General features: G+C 49.8%; 1 protein-coding gene across 2 annotated transcripts in view; it reads left to right on the top strand.

The window, feature by feature from the left end:
• TAF3 (TATA-box binding protein associated factor 3) overlaps window positions 1–25,426 on the top strand; it is a 132,157-nt gene that overhangs the window by 102,023 nt on the left and 4,708 nt on the right. Inside the window, exon 4 of one of the 2 annotated variants that reach the window (XM_077340299.1) lies at window positions 6,452–6,534. In XM_077340299.1, coding sequence (XP_077196414.1) covers window positions 6,452–6,534 — 83 coding nt within the window. Of the gene's footprint in view, window positions 1–6,448; window positions 6,535–25,426 lie in introns of both variants that reach the window. The other variant, XM_077340297.1, reaches the window with a different exon arrangement.

Below are 25,426 nucleotides of genomic sequence, written 5' to 3'. Positions count from 1 at the left end.
ACTGAGCAATAAGTATAGCTAATATGGGAATAAAGCAGCTGGTAACATCTGTGAATAGCAGCAAATTAGCATATACAGCCTCTTGAGCCTCTTGTGGCGCAGAGTGGTAAGGCAGCGACATGCTGTCTGAAGCTGTCTGCCCATGAGGTTGCGAGTTCGATCCCAGCAGCCGGCTCAAGGTTGACTCAGCCTTCCATCCTTCCGAGGTCGGTAAAATGAGGACCCAGTAAACGGTAATGACTGGGGAAGGCACTGGCAAACCACCCCGTATTAAGTCTGCCATGAAAACGCTGGAGGGCGTCACCCCAAGGGTCAGACATGACCCGGTGTTTGCACAGGGGATACCTTTACCTTTACCTAGCATATACAGATGATAAAAGACCAACATTTGAGTCCGGCAGCACCTTTAAGACGAACAATGTTTGTTTCTGGGTGTAAACTCCACGCGTGCACATTGTTCTGAAGAAGTGTACATGCACACATAAGCTTACACCCAGAATTAAACTTGGTTGATCTTAAAGGTGCCACAGGAGTCAAATTTTTTTCCGTTGCTTCAGACCAACATGACGACCCACCTGAATCTTCTAAGATCATAAAAGACTTAAACGACAGATGGGAGAACTGAGTGCTTTAGTATCTGTAGTGTGATAAGAGGAGAATCGATTCATTTGGACTGTGGTGCTGAGGAAGACTTCTGCGGATTCCGTGGATGTTAAAAGTCACAAGCCGGGAATTTCCGCACAGAGTGCCAAATTGTTCTTTATCTCCTGCCCGCAATTGTAGGATAGTAAATCTCGCTTTTTCACCCCTCCGCACTGAAATGCCTTCCTTTTTTTTTTCTGCCGCATCTCGCCTTTTCTCCTGCTCACTAGCGGGGAGGGGGGGCACCAGAGAGAGCAATGCGTTCTTTACTCACTGCTCCTTGGCCTGTCAATTACTGGAACCAACCAATCAGAGGCTTGTGGGTCTCTGAAGTTCCCCTGAGCGCTATTTTTTTATTTTGAAAAAGCAATCGAAAAGTGTGTGTTCTGGAAGGTTAAAAGGTTCCCCCGACTGGTTTTTGAACGTTAAAGAAACAAGCAGTGGTGCATGAAAACTTACACCCTGCCTCAAATTTCATTAGTCTTTAAGGTGGTCCTGTACTCTTGCTGTTTTCATAAAATCATAGAAGAACAGAGTTGGAAGGCCCCTACTGGGTCAACCCCCAGCACTATGCAGGACACTCATCCACTGTCACCTGCCACCCCCTTGAGCCTTCACAGAATCAGCCTCTCCATCAGATGGCTCTCCAGCCTCTGTTTAAAAATTCCCAAAGATGGAGAACCCACCACCTCCCAAGGAAGCCTGTTCCACTGAGAAACTGCTCTGTCAGGAACTTCTTCCAGATCTTTAGACAGAATTTAGAATCATAGAATCATAGAGTTGGAAAGGACCTCCAGGGTCATTTAGTCCAACCTCCTGCACGATGCAGGACACTCACAACCCTCTCACTCATCCACTGTCACCTGCCACCCCCTTGAACCTTCACAGGATCAGCCTCTCCGTCAGATGGCTATCTAGCCTCTGTTTAAAAATCTCCAGAGATGGAGAACCCACCACCTCCCGAGGAAGCCTGTTCCACTGAGAAACCTCTCCAGCTGTCACGAACTCCTTCCTGATGTTGAGACAGAATTTCTTTTGAATTAATTTCATCCCATTGGTTTTCGACTCCCGAAAAGACATTACTCAGGCCTTGAATGAAGTACATCTTGCGTAGTCGCTAAACATTATAAAGCCCTGGGCAAGTAAACGACAGCTAAGACACTAGCACAGCCGTAGGCAATCTCCTGGGCCGGAATGCCCCCCAAAGGAAAAAAAGTCGGCTTCCGAAGCTCCTGATGTGCCAGGCAAGAAAAAGGGGAAAGAGCGGAGGGTGGTACTTGGCCAGATGCACTGCAAGCTAGCTAAACCCCAGCGGCACTGCCAGAGCATCAAGGGCTTGCCTTGGCCCCCGGAGCGGAGAACCAGCCCCGTCGGCCAAATCAAACGGGTTGGCTTGCCAAGCCTCCGTTTGGCTTCTGCATCACAAAAAAAAATCCAGCAAACCCCTGTAGAATATTCTCCATCAAATGGAGCCCTTAGCAAAAGGCAGCTGTGATGGCTGTTAGTCACCATGGCTATGAGCCATGACAGTGATCTACTCCTTCCAGTAGAGGGTTGCCAACCTCCAGGTGGTAACTGGAGGGAAGGAGCTGTGGCTTCGTGGTAGAACATCTGCTTAGCATGTGGAAGGTCCCAGGTTCAGAACCAGCTATCTCCAGTTAAAAGGTCTGATCTGGCAGGCACTGGGCTGATCCAGCTGGGCTCTTTTTATTTTATTAGGATGCTGGAGCAGGTGGACCACTGGTCTGATCCAGCAGGGCTCTTCTTATGTTCTCAGGAAGCTGGACCAGATGGACCATTAGTCTGATCCAACAGGGCTCTTCTGATGTTCTTAGGAAGCTGGATTAGATGGACCCCTGGTCTGATCCATCAGGGTTCTTCTTATGTTTTTAGGATGCTGGACTAGATGAACCACTGGTCTGACCCAGCAGGGCTCTTTTAATATTCTCGGGATGCTGACTAGATGGACCACTGGTCTGATCCATCAGGGCTTTTCTTATGTTCTCAGGAAGCTGGACCAGATGTACCATTAGTCTGACCCAGCAGGGCTCTTCTGATGTTTTTAGGATGCTGGACTAGATGAACCACTGGTCTGACCCAGCAGGGCTCTTTTAATATTCTCGGGATGCTGACTAGATGGACCACTGGTCTGATCCATCAGGGCTTTTCTTATGTTCTCAGGAAGCTGGACCAGATGGACCATTAGTCTGACCCAGCAGGGCTCTTCTGATGTTTTTAGGATGCTGGACTAGATGAACCACTGGTCTGATCCAGCAGAGCTCTTTTTATATGCTGACCCTGTGAAATTAGCTCTCTGAACGGGTAAAGAACGAGCTTTCCCTACCAAGCCTTTGGGATGGCTTGCAAAGCTGTCCTTATGTAAAGCAAGGCTTTGTATGAGAACAGACTGTCTCTGGTGTCCTCTGTTATTTTTGCTTCCGGCTAATTTATCTGCGCACTCCTCTCTCACCATTTTGGGATCCAGGAGCATATGTAGTTGTAAGCTGTGCCCTGAGCTATTGGAAGGGTGGGCGTTTTTATTTTTATTTTTAAAGCCTACCTTAGGGTCTCATCTTCTCAGTGCAAAATTTTAAAAAATGAACTCTGAGAGATCTATGATACATTCATGCCACAATATTCCACAAATAAATTGAAATGCCTGTGTTGTTTTCCCAGAACCAGAGAGCCAACGTGGTGTAATGGCTAGTCCAGGGGTAGTCAAACTGCGGCCCTCCAGATGTCCATGGACTACAATTCCCATGAGCCCCTGCCAGCATTTGCTGGCAGGGGCTCATGGGAATTGTAGTCCATTGGACATCTGGAGGGCTGCAGTTTGGCTACCCCTGGGCTAGACTAATATCTGACTAATATCTAGCTATGAATTTCCCCTGTGCCATGGAAGTTCACTGGGAGACGTTAAACCAGTCATGCTGTCTCCGTCTAGCTTACCTCACAGGGTTGTAGTGAGGATAAAATGGAGGAGAACTGTGTAAGGCGCTCCAGGTCCACATTGAAAAGAAAACTGGGTCAGAAATGAATTGAAGAAACAATTCCTAGGGGATTTTGCATTCCGGGTGGTAAACTCATCTGACTCTTCCCAGTTTCGGTGGTGAGTGTATGGATTGGGTTGGAAATAAGGTTACCATCCTCCAGGTGGTACCTGGAGATCTCTTGGGATGACAACTGATCTCCAAGCCACAGTTCTCTTGGAGAAAATGGCTTTGGGGGAAGCTAGTCTCTGTGGCATTACATCTCACTGAAGTCTCTTCCCAAGCCCCGCCCTTCTCAGGCTCCACCCATAAATCTCAGTTATTTCCCAATCCACGGCTAGCAATCCTAGTTCGTAAAATCATAGAATCATAGAGTTGGAAAGGACCTCCTGGGTCATCTAGTCTAACCTCCTGCATGATGCAGGAAACTCACAGCCCTGTTGTTCACCCACTGTCACCTGCCACCCCCTTAAGCCTTCACAGGATCAGCCTCTACGTCAGATGGCTACCCAGCCTCTGTTTAAAAATCTCCAAAGATGGAGAACCCACCACCTCCCGAGGAAGCCTGTTCCACTAAGAAACCACTCCAGCTGTCAGGAACTTCTTCCTTGTCCATAGGATCATTTTCATATGAGACAGTAGGTTGTTCCTTGTTGCCACCATTGATTGCATCGGGTTTTATGCTGCTTTTATATTTTATGTCAACCGCCATGAGCCGGCTGGGCCAAGAGTGACAGTCTACACATTAAATGATAGATAGATAGATAGATGGATGGATGGATGGATGGATGGATGGATGGATGGATAGGGAGGGAGACAGACAGACAGACAGACAGACAGACATCATGCACTGGGAGGACTTCTGGCCCTGCTGGTGGCCATTCTTGTGTCACCTGGCATCTCTATTTTGACCACTGTGTGACATAGTGGTGGACAGTGCCTCTGCCTAAAAACTCTGCTCTTCCCAGACCATGAACTAGACAGAAAGGAAAATTTTGCCATTGACTTCAACGGCGTCATAAGTTATTACGGTGCCTAATCGATTCGGATTCAGCCAAACCTGAGCATGGGAAAATTGCTTCGGGTGACTCGGACTCGGGCCACAATTTGAGAACGAGCATGTGAGGGCAAAGCACTGAGGGAGCCTTGGCTGCAGAATGTTCAGCCTAACCCCACGAAGAAGGCGCACATATAGTTCCTCTCCTAAATTGAATCGGGTACTGAACATCCCATTTTGTTGATTGTACTGACTCATGATGTGTCATTCGGCTCTCTTGTGGGGCAGCATTACGAAGGCTTCTGGAGTTCTGGCCCTGTTGGTGGACACGGCATGACGCAGGGTGGTGGGCTAGGTAGTTCATTGGCCTGATCCAAGATGGCTTCCTTATGCTCTCATGGTCCTGCCAGTGGACCTCCTGATGGCTCCTGGTTTGGCCACCGTGTGACATGGAGTGTATGACTGGATGAGCCATTGGCCTGATCCAACATGGCTTCTCTTATGTGTACCTCCTGATAGCGACTGGTTTTGGCCACTGTGTGACACAGAGTGTTGGACTGGATGGGCCATTGGCCTGATCCAACACGGCTTCTCTTGTGTTCTCTTTGCCCTGCCAGTGGACCTCCTGACTGAAAAAATTCCATTGGCTGGTACAAATATGTAATCTTTTTGGTTATGCATATTCCAATTAATTTTGTACATATTTAATGTGCAAACGTAAACCAAAACGGGTTCCGGATAAACACACAATTTTTATCTTTTTCAGTGGCCCGTTTTCAAGTATGTTCTCCTCAGTGGTTTGTTATCTAAAACAGATTATTACAAAGTATTAGTAAATATTTACATGTGTAATGTTTCCTTGATTTAAACCAGCAAACTTCCACCTACTTAAAACTGAATCATATCTCAGTATTCGGACAGCCCTCTTTTGTACGCAGTGGACCTCCTGATAGCACCTGGGTTTTGACCACTGTGTGACTCAGAGTGTTGGACCGGACGGGACATTGGCCTGATCCAACCAACATTCATGCATGCATACATGCATGCACGCACGCACTCACTCACTCCATTCATTCATTCATTCATTCATTCATTCATTCATTCATTCATTCATTCAGATTTTTTACCGCCCTTCCATACAGCTCTGGGCGGTTTAGATAAAACATTGTAGAACATCTACATAGAACAATATCACTATAGCACAGTGGTCCGCAAGCTTTCGCCCGCTGCAGACCGCCGCTTCGGAGTGGGGGGGAGAGGGCGGCCCGGGGGCCCTCGCACGTATGGCAGCCCCAGAGCAAACGCGCATGCGCGGATTGCCGCGCACGCGCGTTTGCGGCAGTCCGCGCATGCGCCTTTGCACCACCGCCATGCCGGCGGCCACGGCTCCCCCTCCCGGCCCCTCCGGGCCACCAGCAAATCGGCTGCTGAAGTGGCCGATTAGCTTGCGGCTCGGCAAGCTTCTCTTCCCTCCCCTCCTGAAACAAGAAGCTTGCCGGGCCGTGAGCTAATCGGCCGCTTTGGCTTTGGTGGCCGATTTGCTCGCGGCCTGGCAAGCTTCTCGCTTGGGGGGAGGGAAGAAGGAGCTGCGGCCCGGCGCCAAGGCCTTCGCCCCCCGGCACCGGGCCGCGGCCCGCGGGTTGGGGACCACTGCTATAACAGATAGCAATAACATGCCAACTAGAACAGCATTTCAGCAGACAATAACAATGACAATCCCTAGGTAGGTTCGACCTCTGTTCCAATGAAATCAAGTTCATGTTGAAGTCCCTGCGTTCAGAGCTGCGATGTGTCTAACAGTTCCACATGTTCCCTTCAGCAGATCAAAGTGGAGCCCGTCGTTGCTGCACCGTCTCCAGTCATCCCCAGGCTGACGCTGAGAGTGGGGGCCGGCCAGGACAAGATGTGAGTACAGAGGGAACTCATCTGGGAAGAAACCCCGGGGGCGGAGTTCTCCGATTTCTTTCATTTCTTCCTGCTCAGCTAAAACGGCTCTAACGCCAGCCAGGCGTTTAAGTCGTCCATGGCTGTTTTTTGGCCCAGCTCATCCAGCGTTCCATTTCCCTCAGCCGCCGATATTCAAGGATACACTATTCACAGGCATCCTTCGCAGAGGCCCCGGCCTGTCAGAGAAATGTACAGTGGGGGTCATTGGGGATCTGTGGAAACTCGTGGCGGGTTACAGTAAAGAAAACCCCATGAAATTCATAAAACCCACAACCCTCAGACTCCTAAAAACAAGATTGGCTGTATAATCCTACCCTAACCTCACAGCAATCTTCCCCAGGGTGGGGTTTTATTATTATTTTATTATTATTATTATTTAATTTTTAGACCGCCCTTCTCCCAATAGGTCTCAGGGCGGTTTACAACATAAATAGTTAAAACACAATAAAATCCCCATAAAAACCCCAATTAAAAGTTACATATAACATATCACATAACATATAGCGGCGGTGGTCACAATTCTGATCTTAGTTCAGCCTGGTGGAGAGAATAATATTCAGAAGAGGGTGGCACCAATACAATACATCTAACCATGATCTCGGTGTTAGAGATCTCAATATTGGAGGGGATCCTCTGATGGATTAGTGGGAGAGCTGCCCTGGCCTCAACCATATGCCTGGCGGAAGAGCTCCGTCTTACAGGCCCTGCGGAAAGCTGGTAGATCCTGCAGGGCCCTTAGCTCTTCTGGGAGCTCGTTCCACCAGGTTGGGGTGCGCGAGGTGTTGGCGCATTGCCTGAAGAGGGGGCTTGATGTTATTAACCCTGGCCTCCTTTCTAAGGCATGTCGACCCCCCCAAACTTCCCAGCTCCAACCCTTGAATTCTGTGAAGAAGACAATAAGAAGGAAGCTGAACAATTAGCTTAGGGCTGATCCTGCGTTGAGCAGTGGGTTGGACTAGATGGCCTGTATGGCCCCTTCCAACTCTATGATTCTATGATTCTATGATTTAACAAGGGTTGCACAGTGTCACAGTTGTTTGATGGGCCACCACGTGGTTCCTTCCTGTTACCTGTTTTCTTGCCCCTGTGTTGTCAGCCTCCTTTTCTCATGACATAACTGTAAGAACTCCTAGGAGACAGAGGCAGCCAGACTGTGCCAAGGAAATTGTCCCAGGAGGACTGCAGAAGCACAATGGGATATACAACTGCCCAGGTTGCATTGTTTATGAAAAGTCAATTATTTTGAATATATGAACTGCTGGCGGCGGCAGCCGACTTAAAGAAGAGGCATTCCCCGTTTTCTCTTTCGCAAAGGGAATGCCTCCTCTGGAAGGCTGTCTACAGCGATCCCTTGCCTCTGTCGTCTGAAAAGAAAGCTGAAAAGAATATTGTATTGATATCTACATTCATGCAAACATAATCAGTTCACCCTCGTAACGTTAACTGATTGGATGGCAGGTTTGCCACGTGTGCTGCAAGGTGGGCCAGCTCTTTATTTTCCTTAAAAATGGTTTAGAAATATTTCTAGTGCCATCCTGCTTGACCAGCCTCCACCTAGACCAGGGGTAGTCAAACTGCGGCCCTCCAGATGTCCATGGACTACAATTCCCATAAGCCCCTGCCAGCGAACGCTGGCAGGGGCTCATGGGAATTGTAGTCCATGGACATCTGGAGGGCCACATCCCTGGTCTAGACGGAGCTGTCCTAATAAGGAGAAGAAAGCAGCGAGGCTTTGACCGCCCAGTAAAAAAAAAACCGAGTGGAAAATAGATTATAATCAAAGCATTTCTATCTTTGTAGTAAACAATTACAGCCACACTTGCATAAATGCCACATTAGAAGAAATTTACTGGATTCTATTCTAATGCAATTAGAGCTAATTTTGTCCTTTAAATGAATAGAAGGTCAACCAGTCAATCTAGTTTATCTCGGGCCCGGGCCTCAATAGATTGTTTTATTTAATTTGTTGGGCAAAGATCTTATCCTTAATGGATCCAGGACTTATTAGTTTGCTGGCTTTTTAAGGAATCGGACTTTAAAAAATATATATGATGCGGACGGTCCCGGCGCGCGCGTTTCCCTCTGCGTTATCAAGTCGCAAGATCACTAATTCGGCCTCTGTAGGGAAGCATTTAAGATTGGCTGTCTACGAAAGGCAGGCATGAAGTCTCAGTACTTAAATTGCCAACAAGGTTCCGGGCACCCTCCCTGAATCACTGTCACAGTTAACCAGTTCTTCCCTGAGCAAAGCTGGAGTCCAGCGGCATCTTTAAGGCCAACTAAGTTTTATTTAAGATAAGCTTTTCTGCGCAGTCACATTATATTTGCGGAAGTGTATAGGCGCATCAAAGCTTATATATCTTGAATAAAACTTTGTTGGTCTTAAAGATGCCAGGGGGCTCAAACGTGGCTGTGCTGTTCCAGAGCAACCCAGCTGCCCACCCAAACCAGATATTCTGTAATTAATCTGTTTTATATATATGCTACTGGGGAAGGCACTGGCAAACCACCCCGTATTGAGTCTGCCATGAAAACGCTGGAGGGCGTCACCCCAAGGGTCAGACATGACTTGGTGCTTGCACAGGGGATACCTTTACCTTTATATATGCTAGGGGCCAAGCCCGTTGCATTCAGGAATACAACGGGTGCAAGATTGAGGGGGATGGGGTGGTGTGGGATGGGGTGAAAGAACTCTGCAGATGGCCTCTCCCTCCCCCCAGGACCTGGAAAGGCTGCCGCCTGGAGGCCCCGGGTAAGAGTCAGCTTTCACACGGCAGGGATCTGCAGCCTCTGAGCCTCAGAGGGAAGTGGAAGGAGGAGGGGGTGGTCAGGGGTGGGGGACGGAAGCTGATTGGCTGGCCGCTGGACAGACAGGCAAGCCGGTTGGAGGAGGAGGCACTCAGGGGCGGGACAGCTGCCCCAAGTGGGTGTTAAGTGCTGAGTGGCACTTAGGCCATGAGACAAGCTCCTCCTCCAAGGCCTGTATGTGGAACAGGTAGGTGTGTGTATTTTCAATGCGTAGAATCCTAGAGTTGGAAGGGGCCATGCAGGTCAGCTAATCCAACACCTTTACTCAGTGCAGGCCTGAAGCATCCAGGATAAGATACAGATACAGAAGCCTTTATTGGCATAATAATCCAGGATAAGTATCTCTCCAGCCGCTGTTAGACCGGAAGGCCAGACAAAATTCTTTGAGGCCTCTTATGTTTTTAAAGCAGGCCCTGGTCCAGAGGAGCATTTCTAGTGTCCAATGAGGGTCCTATAGGAGCCAGCCTTTCTCCAAAGTATGCCTCATTGGTGTAGTGGTTAGGAGTGTGGACTTCTAATCTAGCATGCTGGGTTTGAATCCACACTCCCCCACATGCAGCCAGCTGGGTGACGTTGGGCTCGACAGGGCACTGATAAAACTGTTCTGACCGAGCAGTGATATCAGGGCTCTCTCAGCCTCACCTACCTCACAGGGTGTCTGTTGTGGGGAGAGGAAGGGAAGGTGATTGGAAGCCGCTTTGAGACTCCTTTGGGTAGAGAAAAGTGGCATATAAGAACCAACTCTTCTTCTTCTTCTTCTTCTTCTTCTTCTTCTTCTTCTTCTTCTTCTTCTTCTTCCTCAAAGAATTTTATCTGGCCTTCTGGTCCATGGAATCGCTTACTTTTCTCCTTCTTTCTTTTTGGAGGTCCTCAGTGTTCTACATGGCTAACTAATTATAACATTGCCTGTAAAGGAGTCTGCTGCTTTATTTATTTATGCCTGACCACTGATAAAGGCAGCCATGCCGAAACGCGTCGGGTCAGTGGCGGCATGAGCATGAATGTGCCCTTGGATTTTAATGAGGCTGCCTTTCAAGCCGTGAGTTTTCAATTTTAATAAATATTAATGTTTAATTTTACAACAGGTTTTTCCCCCACGGAGGCTTGAGCATACTAATCTTATTTTCACCCAGGGAATCATAATAACCTGTAAGGAGGCAGTATTACCATTTATGAGCCGCCCTGAGCCCTCAAGGAAGGGTGGCATATAAATTCAGAAATAAATGAAGGGATGTCGGCAGAAGCCTGTCTACGGCCACCTACTGAGCTTGCGGCAGAGCTGAGATTTGGAGATCTTAACCGCTTACTGCAACCACTCATGGTGCTTCGACGATGTCTCTAACCAGTAATGACAGGTTACACTAAGGAGATGTTCACTGCTCTCACGCCTGTGTTGGCTACCGGTCTTAAAAAAAAACAAACAAATCATTTCAAAGCGAAAGTATTCAATATTGCCAATCCAGGGAGGGGCTGTGTTGGAGCACCCCTGGCATCTCCAATTAAATGCACCCTGACCTGCAGGGGTAGCCAAACTATGGCCCTCCAGATGTCCATGGACTACAATTCCCATGGGAACTGTAGTCCATGGACATCTGGAGGACCGCAGTCTGACTACCCCTGGTCTAGGCTTTCCTTGATCTTGTCAGATCTTGGAAGCTAAGCAGCGTTGGCCCTGGGTAATACTTGGATGGGAGATCACCATAAAAGTCCAGGGTTGCCCTGCAGAGGCAGGCAATGGCCAACCTCTTCCGTTCACCTCTTGCTTTGAAAACCCTACATCATCTGTGACATAGCATCACTTTTCACCACTGTCAGTAGGTAACGGGAATGTTGTGCCTTAGAGAGCCGCTGCCAGTTGAGTTGGCTAGACTGACCTTGAGGGACCATTGGTCTAATCCAGTATGAGGCAGCTTCATGTGTGTTCAGACCGGTAGCTACTGCTCAGGGACATCGCTTGCTCTCTTCTGTGATGTGCAGTAGTTAGGTTCAGTGCGGCAGTGCATCGTGTCAGCATCACGCCCCGCTTTATTCAGGACGCAGCCCTGGTCACTACTTGAGGGGGAAATGCCCCAAGTGCAGATGGGCCTCCAAAGTAGACGTTCCCCCATGTGAGGATGCAGCTCCCCAGCACGTTTCCTCAATAATATGGAGGCTTGCATCTTCCTTGAAGGCTTGCGGCTTTCCCAAAGCAAACAAGAACAGCGTGCTACCCAAAGCAGAGATGAAGGAGGTCCAATCAGATGTATTGGATATGTTTCCAGATTGGCCTCAACCGTAAGCTTGGTGGAAGAGCTCCATCTTGCAGGCTCTGTGAAACTTCGTAAGCTCCATCTTGATCCTGATTTCCTCTGGGAGCCCGTTCCACTACGTAGGAGCCAGGTCCAAGAAATCCTTGGCTCTGGCTCTGGTCAAGGCCAAGCGTATTTCCTTTGGGCCAAGGACCTTCAGCCAGTTGGTGTTTTCTGCCACTGAGTCTCAACTCCTCCTTGACTAGATGTTCCAATCACGATCCTCAGGTTGTTTTCACCTCTTTTTTGGATATGATACTTTTAAAACAACCCATTTAAAGTTTCATACAGCAATGGTTCATATTGGTGGGGTGGGGATGGACGTGTCATTCTCAGAACATAACAGAACTGTATAAACCTAGCATTCTCAGACCTAGCGGAGAAACGCCAGCATTGCATAGTGGCTAAGAGAGGTGGCTTCTAATCGGGAGCACTGGGTTTGTTTCCCCACTCCTCCACATGCAGCCAGTCTGGGTGACCTTGGGCAAGTCATCAGTCTCTCAGAGCTCTCTCAGCCTCACCTACCCCATAGAGTGTCTGTTGTAGGGAGAGGAAGGGAAGGCGATTGTAAGCCGCTTTGAGACTCCTTTGGGTAGAGAAAAATGGCATATAAGAGCCAACTCTTCTTCTTCAGCAATCTCAGGGCTCTCTCAGCCTCACCTCCCTCACAGGATGTCTGTAGTGGGGAGAGGAAGGGAAGGCAATTGTAAACTGCTTTGAGTCTTCTTTGATCCTAAGTTGAGCAGGGGGTTGGACTAGATGGCCTGTATGGCCCCTTCCAACTCTTTGATTCTATGATTCCATGATTCTTTGGGTATTAAAAAGCGGGGTACAAAAATGCTTCTTCCAGTCGCATTTGTAGGCTCAAAATGTTCATACTTTGTCTCACAGTCTCTTTGGGTGGGACAATAAACCTCCTCCTGAAAGGTTAAATAAACCAGCCATTGTCAGGCTTCTTTTGAACTCCGCATGCCATTTAGTGACCAGTTTATTCAGACTTTGGTAATTTAGATTACCGGCTTCCTAGTGTTTGCCCACAATAGCCAAATAATGGGGCTCATTAAGCTCCCGCCGTAGGCCGATCCAAATTGCATCTTGCCTCTAACCTCGGCGCTCTCTGTGTGGCTGGGGAAGGGGAGGACCGGCCCTTTATTGACTTGTCAGGCGATGGGATTGCGTTACAGGCCAAAGCGGCTCCCGACCCCATTCCATTGAGCTCCCTGTTTTGTGGTGGGGAAACAGGTAAAGGGATCCCGCTGGAAGGCCCCTCCCCCTGCACGTTTTTATGAATCGGGCCAGTGTTCGCCACGGCTCGGGCACCGTGACCGGCTCTTCCCCGCGCTGAAACGCAAGCAGGAGGGCGCTTTTGTGGGCCCGCAGCTGTGGGCGGTGTTGGTTACCTTACGAGACGCAGCCCATTCAGCGGGGAAGCTCCGGAGGAGAACTTGACTGTGGAATTAAATAGGGAAACAGGCCCGGGGCGGGGAGGGGGGGGGACGGAGAGAAAAAGTGATACTCAAAGAAGAAAAACGTTAGAAGGCTTAAGCGATGGCCCGGTGGGCTGGGGCGGGGGACGACGACAATGCCATCTTGGCAGCGAATCTCTCCTCTCGATTCTAGGCGTAATGGTTAGCCCAATTACTCAACAATGGAGCACTTTGCTATGAATGGCTAAGCATGAACAGTGGGGCAGTGGAACTGAGACGCCAGCCATGTCAGTTTTTCAACCTTTTCCCTCGAATCCGGAGAGGAAAAGGACGGAGAAGTTGAAAAGCAGTTCTGGATAGGATTCTACTTTGGACCGGCATCCCTGTGGTGTGGAGTGCCCCGAATTGCATCGCAATTTGACTGCTTGAGGGTAGCTGTTTTTACATGAATATAGTCCCAAGGTTCGGTCGGTCGGTTGGTTTACTCCCAATGGGGGAGCGTGAAGCTCAAGGAGCTTGGATTTCGGAATTGGACCAGAACGGCCGACTCATCAGATCAGCTCCCTGACAGCAGCGATCCCTTATTAAAACGCACTTTTCTTCCTAGTGCCCACGAAGGCCACGGTTGATGCTGTAAGAAGGGGAGCCACGGAAGAGCATTTGCCATGACGCCTAAGTTGCGGGATCTCAGTAAATGTGTTTCTGCCCAGCGTGGGCGAGCAATTTAAGGAATTTGGCAAAAGCACCGTCACGCTTCCCTGAGATGGCAGAACCGTAAAAAGGTCTCTAAATTGTGGGTTTGCACAGATATAGTCTTAGAAAGTACTGAGTTTGAGGACATCCCTCCCTACTGCCCGTAAGAGTACACAGGTCCTGATGTAGAGATGTTAGCACACAAATACGCATCCCCTGTCTAGGCCTTTGGGATTGGCCGGGCTTAAAATCCTGACATAGGGGCATAGACCTTTTTTTTATATGCACCTAACAGCTCAGGGGGTCAAATACAATGAAGCATTTCCATGCACAGGATTTCTATCTGTAGAGCACAACTTCGATGCCCTCCTCCCCTCCAACTCTTGGAACCAACTCTTCTTCTTCTTCTCCTCCTCCTCCTCCTCCTTCCTTCCTTCCTTCCTTCCTTCCTTCCTTCCTTCTGTGCGAGGGTCAAAATCTAGGATGTTTGGGGGGCTGACTCTGGGGAGAGTGAGGTTTGGGGAGAGGAGGGACTTCAGTGTGGTATAAAGTCATGAGCTTCACCCTCTAGTCACCATTGTCTCCAAAGGAATTGATCGAGAGAAAGAAGAGTAGGTGTTTATACCCCACTTTTCACTGCCTGAAGGAGTCTCAAAGCAGCTTCCAATCACCTTCCCTTTCCTCTCCCTACAACAGACACCCAGTGAGGTAGGTGGGCCCTAATATTAATGCTTGGTCAGAACAGCTTTATCAGAGCTGTGACTAGCCCAAGGTCACCCACCTGGCTGCGTGTGGAGAAGCAGGGAATCAAACCCAGCATGCCAGGCCAGAAGCCGGTTCTTGGTCATCTGGAGATTAATTGTAATAGAGGGATATGTCCAGGCCCTACCTGGAGATTGGAAGACCTATCTGCAGCTCAGAACTCCCCCTAGCATTTGGGGGGCACCGTAGGCTGCAGCGGTGTTGGGGAGGCAAGAAAGTGACTCCCCATGGATAGAGATCTTCCCATGCTCGGGCAGAGCCACCTTGAGCAGGCCTGCAGAGGCGGCACATACATTGTCTAGATTAATAAGTAGGTCCAGGCCGCTGTCAGGTAAGACAAGAGTGCTCAGTTCGCTTCCCTTCATTTTTTTAATTACTCTTATCTCTTGTTTTCTCACCATTCACTGTCATTTTTAGATGATAAACACCTTGAGGGCAGGGACCTTCTGGTTGTTGCTTTTTTTTTTTTTTTTACACACCTTGTGAGCCGATGACTCTGTACCTGCGTGGTGGTAGAAAGGGCAATTGAGTCAGCCTGCTTATGGCAGACTCATAGGCAAAAGACACTCAAGAGGTGGGTTCCCACTGCTCGCCTCTACTTCCATGTCGGGCTCCCATCCAAGTTCTAAGCAGGGCCGACCCCGCTTAGCTTCCAAGAACTGATGGAATCAGGCCAACTAGGTCATCCAGACAAGAGATGGGTAGAGGTGTTGGCCACTGCCTGCTTCTGCGTAGCAACCCTGGACTTCCTCACTGGTCTCCCATCCAAGTTCTAACCAGGGCCGACCCTACTTAGCTTCCAAGACCTGACAAGATCAGGTTCACCTGTTCCCAAAGACCTCATCTGAAAATCCCCAGTCTGTGGAAAGTACGATACACTCCAAGCCTTAAGTCCCACCGATTGCAACAGAACTCAAGAGAGTCAATTGGTGTGGTGGTTAAGACAGTTCAGACAGCCAGGTTTGATTCCCCATTCCTTCTGCACATGCAGAAGCCAGCTGGGTGAGATTGGGCTAGTGACGGGTCTTGTTGGAACTCTTTTCATGGAGCAGTCCTGTTAGAGCTCTCTCGGCCCCACCTGCCTCACTGGTGTCCGTTGTGGGGAGAGAAAAGGAAAGGTGAATGTAAGCTGCTTTGAGCCTCCTTCGGGTAGAGAAAAGCGGCACATAAGAACCAACTCTTCTTCTTCTTCGGTAATATCAGGGCTCTCTCAGCCTCACCTCCCTCACAGGGTGTCTGTTGTGGGGAGAGGAAAGGGAAGGCGAATGCAAGCCACTTTGAGACTCCTTCGGGCAGTGAAAAACAGGGTATAATACTCCACTTTCCTTCTTCATTCGCTGAATCGGGGCCACCTTCAGTCTCGCACTGATAAGAGCTGAAGGTTTTCACCAGCAGAGTCCGTTTTAGTTCCCATTCTGCAGGTTCCCCATTCCTCGGGCTTTCCAGGGGGATTAATAGACCACCTGTTTTTCAGGCCATCCCTGCAGTAAATTGCTTTTGCAGGTAAAGTTCGCCACTTCCTGAAGGGTTTGGGGGGAGAGAGGAAAAGAATCGCCTGGCAGAGAGAGAGAGAAAGAGAGCTTTCTCCTAAAGCTGACCTAGAATTAAAGCGTGAGAACCTGTCCAAACGTTGATTTAGGTCCTTTTAATTACAGAAGCCACCACGCCAATTATTCTACCGGGTTTGCATTTAGGTGGAGACTAGACAAAATTATTTTCCCTTTTTTTCTCTGCCGGGCCACGCTCAAGCCGCGACTCCAAGGTGAATCCGCAAAAGAGGCTTGAGTCATTGGGAAGAATAGCCCAATTACAGAACGGGAGATTCTTTGATTCTGCTCTTTGTTGCACAAGAGCGGAGGCGCATGGGAGCTGCACATCTCAATTAAAAGAAAGAGAGAGAGGGAGAGAGAGAGAGCAAGAACTTCAGGCAGGTTCAGACGCATGCCTGCCTGAGCAGGGTTCTTTCTACGCGCAAGCCAGTGGGAGCTAAACAGAAACTCTCAGTGCCGTGGCCACAAACCTGAAGGCGGATGCCTGCGGGATTTTATCATGACGCAGTTCGGTAGCACAGGTGAGCGCTCTTTTGGACTGGCGCTCTGCACTACAAGGTCCCCCACTTCACCAGCCTCTTCTAACGTATTTGAGCCGCTTCGTTTTGTCTGTCTCACACGCATGTTTTGCAGGGTCCACGGGAGCTTGTTGTCACAAATAAATCAAAGCGTCCGTGAGATTCCCGTCGGTTTGCACAGGCTGAGATGCCCAGGTGCGCATCGGCGCGTGCTCTGCGTGGCCGCTTGTGGGAAGCACACCCCCAGCAATTGCAAACCTACAAAACCTGTAAGGCCTATAAAACAAAACCTGTAACATATAAAACATCACCTCACGGTCAGGCACTTTGTGTGGGGCTGGGGACCAAGTGTCAGGAGAGATGGGCAGTTCTACCAAGTAACTCGCCCGGTTGGCTGGTTGGTTTGCATTGCTCTCAAACCTGGAAGCCTAAACTGTGTTCCACCGATGAAAGGACTGATCGTAGTGTGGTGACAACTCATGCAGATGCTTGTGTTTGTTTACTAGTTCATTCTGCTCTCCTCCATTTCATCTTCACGACAACTATGTGGAGTAGGTTGGGCTGCATGTGTGTGTATGTGTGTGTGTGAGAGAGAGAGTCATGGACTTCTTTTGGATGTTTAGCTGAAAGTTCTTTTGAATTAATTTCATCCAGTTGGTTCTGGTCTGTCCTTCCGGGGCAAGAGAAAACAACTCTGCTCCATCCTCTAATGTAGCTGCCCCCAACCCCTGATCCGGTGACTGGTACCGGTCCGTAGATCAATCGGTACCGGGCTGCAGCTCCTCCTCATCCTCCTCCCCGGCTGCTGCCTCGGGGGCTGCCCTGCCACTGGCTCACCTTTGGTGCTCTCTGGCAGCCGCCATGGCTGGGGTTTCCCCTCGGCATGGCACTGTGCAGCTGTTCCTGGCAGCACCCCCCAGCAGGTGGCGGGAAGTCAGGGGCGCCAGCGGGAAAGCAAGCGGAGCAGCAGCCCAGGCGGTGGCGGTGACGTCCCTCGGCAAAAGACTACCCCCCCTCCAGGCCTCAGTAAAATTGTCAAGTATTGACCAGTCCCCAGTGATAAAAAGGTTGGGGTCCACTGCTCTAGTGGCAGCCTTTTAAATACTTGAAGATGGCTATCAGATCAGTTCCTTTGGCAAAGGGGGAAAGGACGGGAGGATAAGGAGCCTACAACCAGTGGACACTTGAAAAACTCTTCCCAAAAAAGAAAGGTTGAGGAGAAAGGATGTAACTTGGGGTCCCCCAGTGTGGTACCAGTGGGCACCATGACTTTCCCCCAATATGTCCCCTGGTCTCTGACAAGCTATTCATAAAGCAGGTGAGTTCTCTGTAAGGCAGGGTTTGTTAGCGACTGCATTTATTCAAGCTTGACAGCTTTCCACAGATGAAAGCACTGCAGCCACTGGAAGATCAGGTGATATGACCATATATGGACATGTCGACACCCGCCCCACAAATAGCCAGTGATGGTCCTGGAGGGGGGGTGAAAAGGGGAGGGGTCCCGGGTAAGTGTGTACACAGCTACCCAACCATATTCTTCATGATGGCGCCACTTCTGGGGTCTCAAAGCCTGAAGAATTTTTCAGGGGTTTATCAATGGTAGAAATGCTGAGAAAAGTTGCCATAATGACTTATGACTTATGAGCCACCTTGCGTGCCACCTGACACTCTCTCTCCCTCATAATAACCTGGATGTGGCAAGGAATGTGGTGGAAATCACGGAGAGTAATGCAACCAGGCCTGGGAGCAAGGACATCAATCACTGTTTAGATAGTGTAACTGATTATGTGTTTTACTAGGGACAAAGCCCGTTGCATTCAGGAATAAAACAGGTGCTAGATTGGGGTGGGTGGGTGAAAGAACTCTGCAGATGGCCTCTCTCTCCCCCCAGGACCTGGAAAGGCTCCAGGCTGGAGGCCCACAGGAAGGGAACTCACCAGCAGGGGCAGCTCTCATGCAGCAGGGATCTGCAGCCTCCAAGCCTCCGAGGGAAGTGGAAGGAGGAGAGGGTGGTCAGGGTGGGGGATGGAAGGTGATTGGCTGGCTGCTGGACAGACAGGCAAGCCGGTTGGAAGAGGAGGCATTCAGGGGCAGGACAACCACCCTGAGTGGGTGTTAAGCGCTGAGTGGCACTTAAGCCATGAGACCAGCTCCTCCTCCTAGGCCTTACCAGAAATATTAAGTGGAACAGATTATATGTTTTAATGGTTGTACACCACCTTGAAACAGCCAGCCTGAGAGGGGCCGTCTTATAGATGAATGAATGAATGAATGAATGAATGAATGAATGAATGAATGAATGAATGAATGAATGAATGAAGTGCTGATAGGTTTCTGTAGAAGCAGGGGATCCTTCAGAGACCCCAATCCTACATTTCTTAGCACTTTTTTTAAAAGAGAAAGATCAGCCAACACATTGCACTGTGCTCTTTTCTGTTTTTAACAGCAGCAGTGCGAAGCTCTGAGTGCTGCCGCTTTAGCTGACTAAATAAGCCATACCTAGCAATTGGCTCAGTTGCGGTGAGGTGTTACGGAATGCTTATGAACACTCCACCTAAGAAAATTAAAATGCTGCTGGAAGACTAGGTTAGCGTAGATGGACCTTGGTGTTGCAAGTGGGGGACAGCTGGGCTTGGCAGCTGTGTTCCAAGTCCCAGTCGGTGCTTAGGCTGTGTCCAGAGGTGCTGCCTGCACATGGGAGTTGTGTGCACATGAATCTTGCTTGCAAACGGGAGTATATAGAAGCCTGGGGAGGGGTGGCGGACACGTACGGTACACAAAAATACACTTATCTGCAAAGTTCTGCAGGCCTCCGCTTGTTTGCTTAATAACATTTGCAAATCAGATAGCCAGAACGGATATCAGCGTACAGGACTTCCATTAATCTGCCCGCCTAAGTTGGGTTTTTTCGAGTTGCAGATCTTGCTCGTGCGCTTTTAGACGCAGACAACCAAGATTGCTTGGGGCCTTATCAGCAGACACACACTTATTCCTCCGCGATCACTCGCTTTACCCACCATTTAAACCTGGGGAAGGAAATCTGGCTTCAGGAGGGGCGGGGGACGCAAAGCTGTTTCCTCTTCGGTGCTTGCAGGGTATCATCTTCCCGACTGGCACCATGTTTATTTTAATCAGTCCACAATGCTTTTTGCCCGGGAGGATGAGACCAAAATCAAATAAACGGCTGCCAAAGATGGGGAAATTATTTCTCGTCTCGGAGCCTTGCCCGCGCTGCGGATCCGACGTGTCCCGGCTTGTACCCGCGCAAGCCCATTGTAGCCCAAGCCGACCTGCTTGCCTGCCTGTGCCTTCTCTGGGAACTGCTGGGATGGATATGAACGCCAGCGCCAAGTCCAAACTCAATTGGAGCAACTCAACAGGGTTCAAAATCAAATCAACTTGGGAGGGGGGGGCATGGTCCAGCTGGCTACATGTGGGGAAGCAGGGAATCAAACCCGGCTCGCAAGATTGGAAGCCGCTGTTCTTAACCACTACGCCAAGCTGGCCCTACACATGCAGCCTGTCCTCAGGCAACTGCATTGACTCCTAATTGAATTCTGGATCAGGTTCAAAGTTTTGGTTTTAAAGGCCGTTTCTGGGACTACCAATACCTGACTGTGCCTCCCGTAGAGCCTGGCGCTCTGCCACTTCAAACCGCCTGGTGATCCCTGGCCCTCGAGAGGTACGTTTGGCCTCAACCAGGGCCAGGGCCGTTTTGGTCTTGGCCCCAACCCGGTGGAATGAGTTCCCAGAAGTGCTAGGGGTCCTTCGGGTGCTTTCACGGTCCCAAAGGGCCTGCCAAGCAGAGCTATTCCACCAGGCATTTGGTAGGGCCCAACGAAAGAATTACAGAATAACGTTGAACGACAAGAGCCCACAAGAGCCCTCCCTTGGAATAAAAAGGATGTAAATGACACCTGGCAGTAAGGTTTTCCCCTTGGTAGCTGAATCTAATCCCCTAGTTACAGTATAGGAAGAACTCTTCAGATGTTCTGATGTCAGCCCTCCAGAGGAACTAGAAGAAGAAGATGCTTTAGGATGCTTAGGGCTGATCCTGCGTTGAGCAGGGGGTTGGACTAGATGGCCTGTATGGCCCCTTCCAACTCTATGATTCTAAGAGTTGGTTCTTATATGCCGCTTTTCCCTACCCAAAGGAGGCTCAAAGTCACCTTCCCATTCCTCTCCTACTTGGCCATTGGTTGAGACAGGATGCTGGACTAGACGGACCACTGGTCTGATGCAGCCGGGCTCTTCTTAGGAACATATGTCCTTACACCATCTCCTTTCCAAGCCCACAAGAAAGCAGTTGTATTCAGCCGTCACAAGAAACAGGTTCTCTGTGGATGGAGACCCTCCGTCACACACTCCCCTCATGAACGTCCTCATGTGGGAAGCCTGGGATCGAACTCCCAGCTCTCTGCAACGTAGGAACGCAGGCAGCCGAGCCCACTGGAATTTGTTTCTTCCCCATCCGAGGTTTAGAATTCAGGTTTGCTGGAAAGGAAATTGAACTCTTGATTGGTTCAGCCACCCGCACCGGGATGTCAAGGAGAGCCGATATTTGGGCAGGGAAGCTACTCAGGTCGACTCACACTGCCAGCAGATATCCAGAGTCGCAGACAAAGGTCTTCCCCAAACCCGGGAGCTTCTATCAGGAAGGGCAAAAGACGGAGCCGCACTTATGCCCAGCGTGGACAGAAAGGGTTGTCGGAATTTCTGGTTTCCAAGGAACAAGAAAGAGCGAGATCCCTGCAGCTACCCCCTGTGCGGCCCAGGCCAACCCTGCATTTAGGGAAGAGGAGCGGATTTTTCATATCCTGCTTTTCGCAACCTGAAGGAGTCCCTGCAGGAGCATCTCTCAGGCAACTGGGACTGGCCCAAGATCACCCAGCTGGCTGCCTGTAGAGGAGCAGGGATTCAAACCTGGTTCTCCAGATTAGAAGCCGCCGCTCCTACCCCATGCACCAAGCCGGCTTCCAACTTGGAGTGAGGGGACCCTGATTCATCACAGGAGGAGGATCGGCAGAGAGAAAGAACAGTCAGTGGACGTTGGAGATGGCACCTGGATCCAACCCTGCATGTGCAGTGATGCCCTCTCCTCATTGGTCAGCAAGGGAGGGTACACTCTTGGCCTCAGCGAGGGCAGCAGGAGCTCCCCTGCATGCAAACCATAGTCACCCATTCCCCACCACTGCCAAGAATTTCACGCTGCTTAAGATTTACAGGAGAGGAACCCAAATTGCACGGCAGCCTAGCCACGGCTAGAACAGGATGAAGGCGGGCGCTTTGGAGGAGGCCAGCCGCTGTTGGGAATCTCCCCATCTTGCATCTTTGGGGAAGGGAGAGGCGCTTGCGGTACCTTTTAGCCCCAGGCCTCCTCGGCTGCGTGAAGACTCTTCCCAGCCCGGCTCCAAGGTTTTTCTCACACACTCCTTCACTCTGGGGTGACAATCTGCGTTGGGGGAGTTGGGGCAGAGGGAAATCACTCTCTTAATTTATTTTTTTAACAGACTCTTAATGAAGGGTATTATCGTGGCTAATCTCTGATCTGGGTGCTTTGGGCAGATTCTGTGTGGGCCCGATTATATTATTAAGACGGTTCCAGTACGTGGGTGCCAAGGGATCCCCTGAGTCACTCCTGGTGATTGAGAAAGGACATGGTGAGGCAGAGAAGGGCACATTTTTCCTGGTTTTTCAGAGGGCGCACATTTGCACATGGTGCACAGCGGAATCCGACAGGCCATCCTTCTTTCTGACAATGTCGGCTTTCCTTTTAAAATTTAAAAGAGCAGGTTCCTAGGCCTCAGTGTTGCAAATGAAAATTTTTGTTTGTTTATAGATCATCTCCCCCAGTGGCTCAGGGGAGGGTGTTGTACGCCAGCACTAAAAGAGCCAGGTTGGTGTAGCAGTTAAGAACGGTGGCCTCTAATCAGATTCCCCACTCCTCCTCCCCATGCAGCCAGCTGGGTGACCCCGAGCTTCGCACAGTCCTATTGGAGCTGTTTTCAAAGAGCAGCTCTCTCAGCCCCACCTACCCCGCAGGGTGTCTCTTGTGGGTGAAAGGGAGAGAAGACAATTGTGAGCCAATCTGAGACTCCTTCGGGGAGTGAAAAGCAGGGGTGCAAAAAACTGGCTCTCCTCCTTCTTCTTCTAAAAGTTCAGGAACTAAGTGCACTTTCCCAGACACCAAATAACACACTTTCAATCCACTTTCAGTATATTTTTAACTGGGCTTTACAGTGTGAAGCCCACTTGCAAACAGCCACCAAAGTGGATTGACATTGCATTATCTAGCACTAGCATTCAGGAATACAACGAGCGCTAGATTGGGGGGGTGGGGGTGGAAGAACTCTGCAGATGGCCTCTCCCTCCCCCCAGGACCTGGAAAGGCTGCAGGGAACTCACCGGCAGGGGCAGCTCTCATGCAGCAGGGATCTGTAGCCTCCAAGTGGAAGGAGGAGGGGGTGGTCGGGTGGGGGACGAAAGGCGATTGGCTGGCTGCTGGACAGACAGGCCAGCTGGTTGGAGGAGGAGGCACTCAGGGGTGGGACTGCAGCCCTGAGTGGCATTTAAGCCATGAGACCAGCTCCTCCTCCAAGGCCTTACCAGACACATATAGTGGAACAGATATCTGAAAGAGCCCTAAGAATAATTTGGGACACGTGTCTCAGCAGTGTGGAACGGGATGTGTAGAGTTACAATCCCTGCCTTAGCTCCCTGGTTTTTTTCCATTTGCTTCCCAACTTTGGACTCTCGTCCTTTAGTCTGATGACAACAACGGTTGTGTCTGTAGCTCTGCCGAGGACCGAGCTTGAGCTCGGAGGCAGGATCGTAAGCCTGCACCATAATTGACCAATGCGTGGTTAGATCCCACCTGCCAGATCCAGTGAAACTGACCAATAGCACGCACTGGCAGGAAGATCTGTTGTGGGGCTTGTGTATCGAAGGAGGGGTCGGTGGTGGGTTTCTTGGACTCCTTTTTGCCTTTGTCCCATCATGCTGGGGTCAATATAAAGAGCTGAAATGAACTCGCCGTGTCCCAGCCTCTGAACCTACGATGATGATGATGATGATGAAGCAGAAGAATTGTCCCACCAGATATTTGACTGATCGATGGCGTTCTGTAGTTTGAGACCTAGCGAAGTGCTTGGGCATTGCAGCTGTTTCTTTGCAGGATTCTGGCCATTCCAAGCAACTTACTCCATGCCCAGAAGGTCCAGGTGTTCCTTCAGGCTTCTAGGCACAGCTCTGAGGGCTCTGGTGGCAACCTGCACGCCTGGTCACCTTCTTCTCCCAGGGCCGCTCTCGTAGATCTTGGTATTTTGTAGGACTTAAATGATGATTTATTGCCCTTGTCCTTGACTCAGTGGAAGCCTTCTTGCATTTGCTGGCAGGGAATTATTTATCACATCTGTTTATTTATTACACGTATTATATATTACGCCATCTGGGTCTCTATCGTTTATCTGAGGAAGTGTGTGTGTGGACACAAAAACTCATACCTTGAATCAAACTTTGTTGGTCTTAAAGGTGCCGCTGGACTCAAAAAAGCAACCATTCTCAATGGGGGTTATATGACACCCCTCCTGGGGGGGCTCTGGCAAATTTGAAGGGGGGCACAGGCTGAAAAACGTGAAATGGGGAGCCCAAAGGGTTTGGTGGGAGTGGGGGGGGGGGCTGGTAACCGAACCAATGAAATTCCTTTTTTTTGTCACGGATGATGTCATTAATTGCTAGGGAGTTCTACTTTCATCAAGGGAAAGAAAAAGAAAGTGTGTTTCCATTCATGTGTGTGTGTGTGTGTGTCTGTGTCTGTGTCTGTATCTGTGTGTGTGTGTATTAATGCATTTGAGAGGAAAAAATGAACGCACATGCTTCTTTGTGTTGAATGTGCTAGAAATCTGTCTCGCATATATACAAGACAAGGTACATTATGTAGAGTTAGTTTGCTCTTAGCTTAGGCCTTCTTTAGCCTAGCTCATGGAGCCAGCAGCCAGCCTACTGCAAGGGGCCCTGGAACCTCCCCCCCCCCCCAGAAAAAAGGTTGAAAACAGCTTTTTTAAAGAGTGTACCTGTGGTTTCGGGCCACAGGAAAAATCCATCCTGGTCTCATTAGCCTTACAGAACATCTGTTTCAAACAGAATTGTTTCAGCTGGCCTACAAAAGATGATGAGGCTCTTTCACAGGTCCCTTTCGAAAAGGTTATTCCTCACCTGGAGCAGCGCAGCAAAGAACCTGCGATTCTGCATGCGACTAGCTCAGGCTTCTCCTGGAATGCCAAACTCTGTGCGTTTGCTATGGGACTGAGCAGCGTTTGCCTTTCAGGGTGAAAAGCAAGGATGGGTGTGCCCCCCCCCCCCCAGTATTCAGAACATGACTCTGATGTGGGCTGGAACTGCTTGCTGGAGGCAGGTGTGGGACACTAATGCATTCAATGTTTGTTTCCCCTGCATCCCTGTACATTCGCCAGGGCAGGAGAAGAGCTGCAGTGTGCTGTTGCAGGCAGCGTTGTCAGCAGGCCTTCCTGGTCCCTTTTAATGAATACATTTAATATGCATGAATCAGAATTCTCGTATTCACTTCCTTCCACAACAAAAGCGAGCTTTAACAAGTCGCTACTCGGGCACTTGGTTGGCGTTCCACCCCTCAGCGGTTCCCCCCAAGTCCACCCGAAAACCACAGGGTATGATGGGGTCCAATGAAACATTTCCCTGATCATCCAAGATGTTTCATTTGGGCCCTCGAGGGTCTTATGGATAATCTCGTGTTGTATCGTTTAATCCCAGCGCGATCACAGCTTTTT

This window comes from Paroedura picta, chromosome 5 (genome assembly GCF_049243985.1).
Source record: "Paroedura picta isolate Pp20150507F chromosome 5, Ppicta_v3.0, whole genome shotgun sequence".
NCBI lineage: Eukaryota > Metazoa > Chordata > Lepidosauria > Squamata > Gekkonidae > Paroedura > Paroedura picta.
The sequence above is the reverse complement of the archived record's forward strand: the minus strand, read 5'-3'. Positions and strand labels throughout refer to the sequence as shown.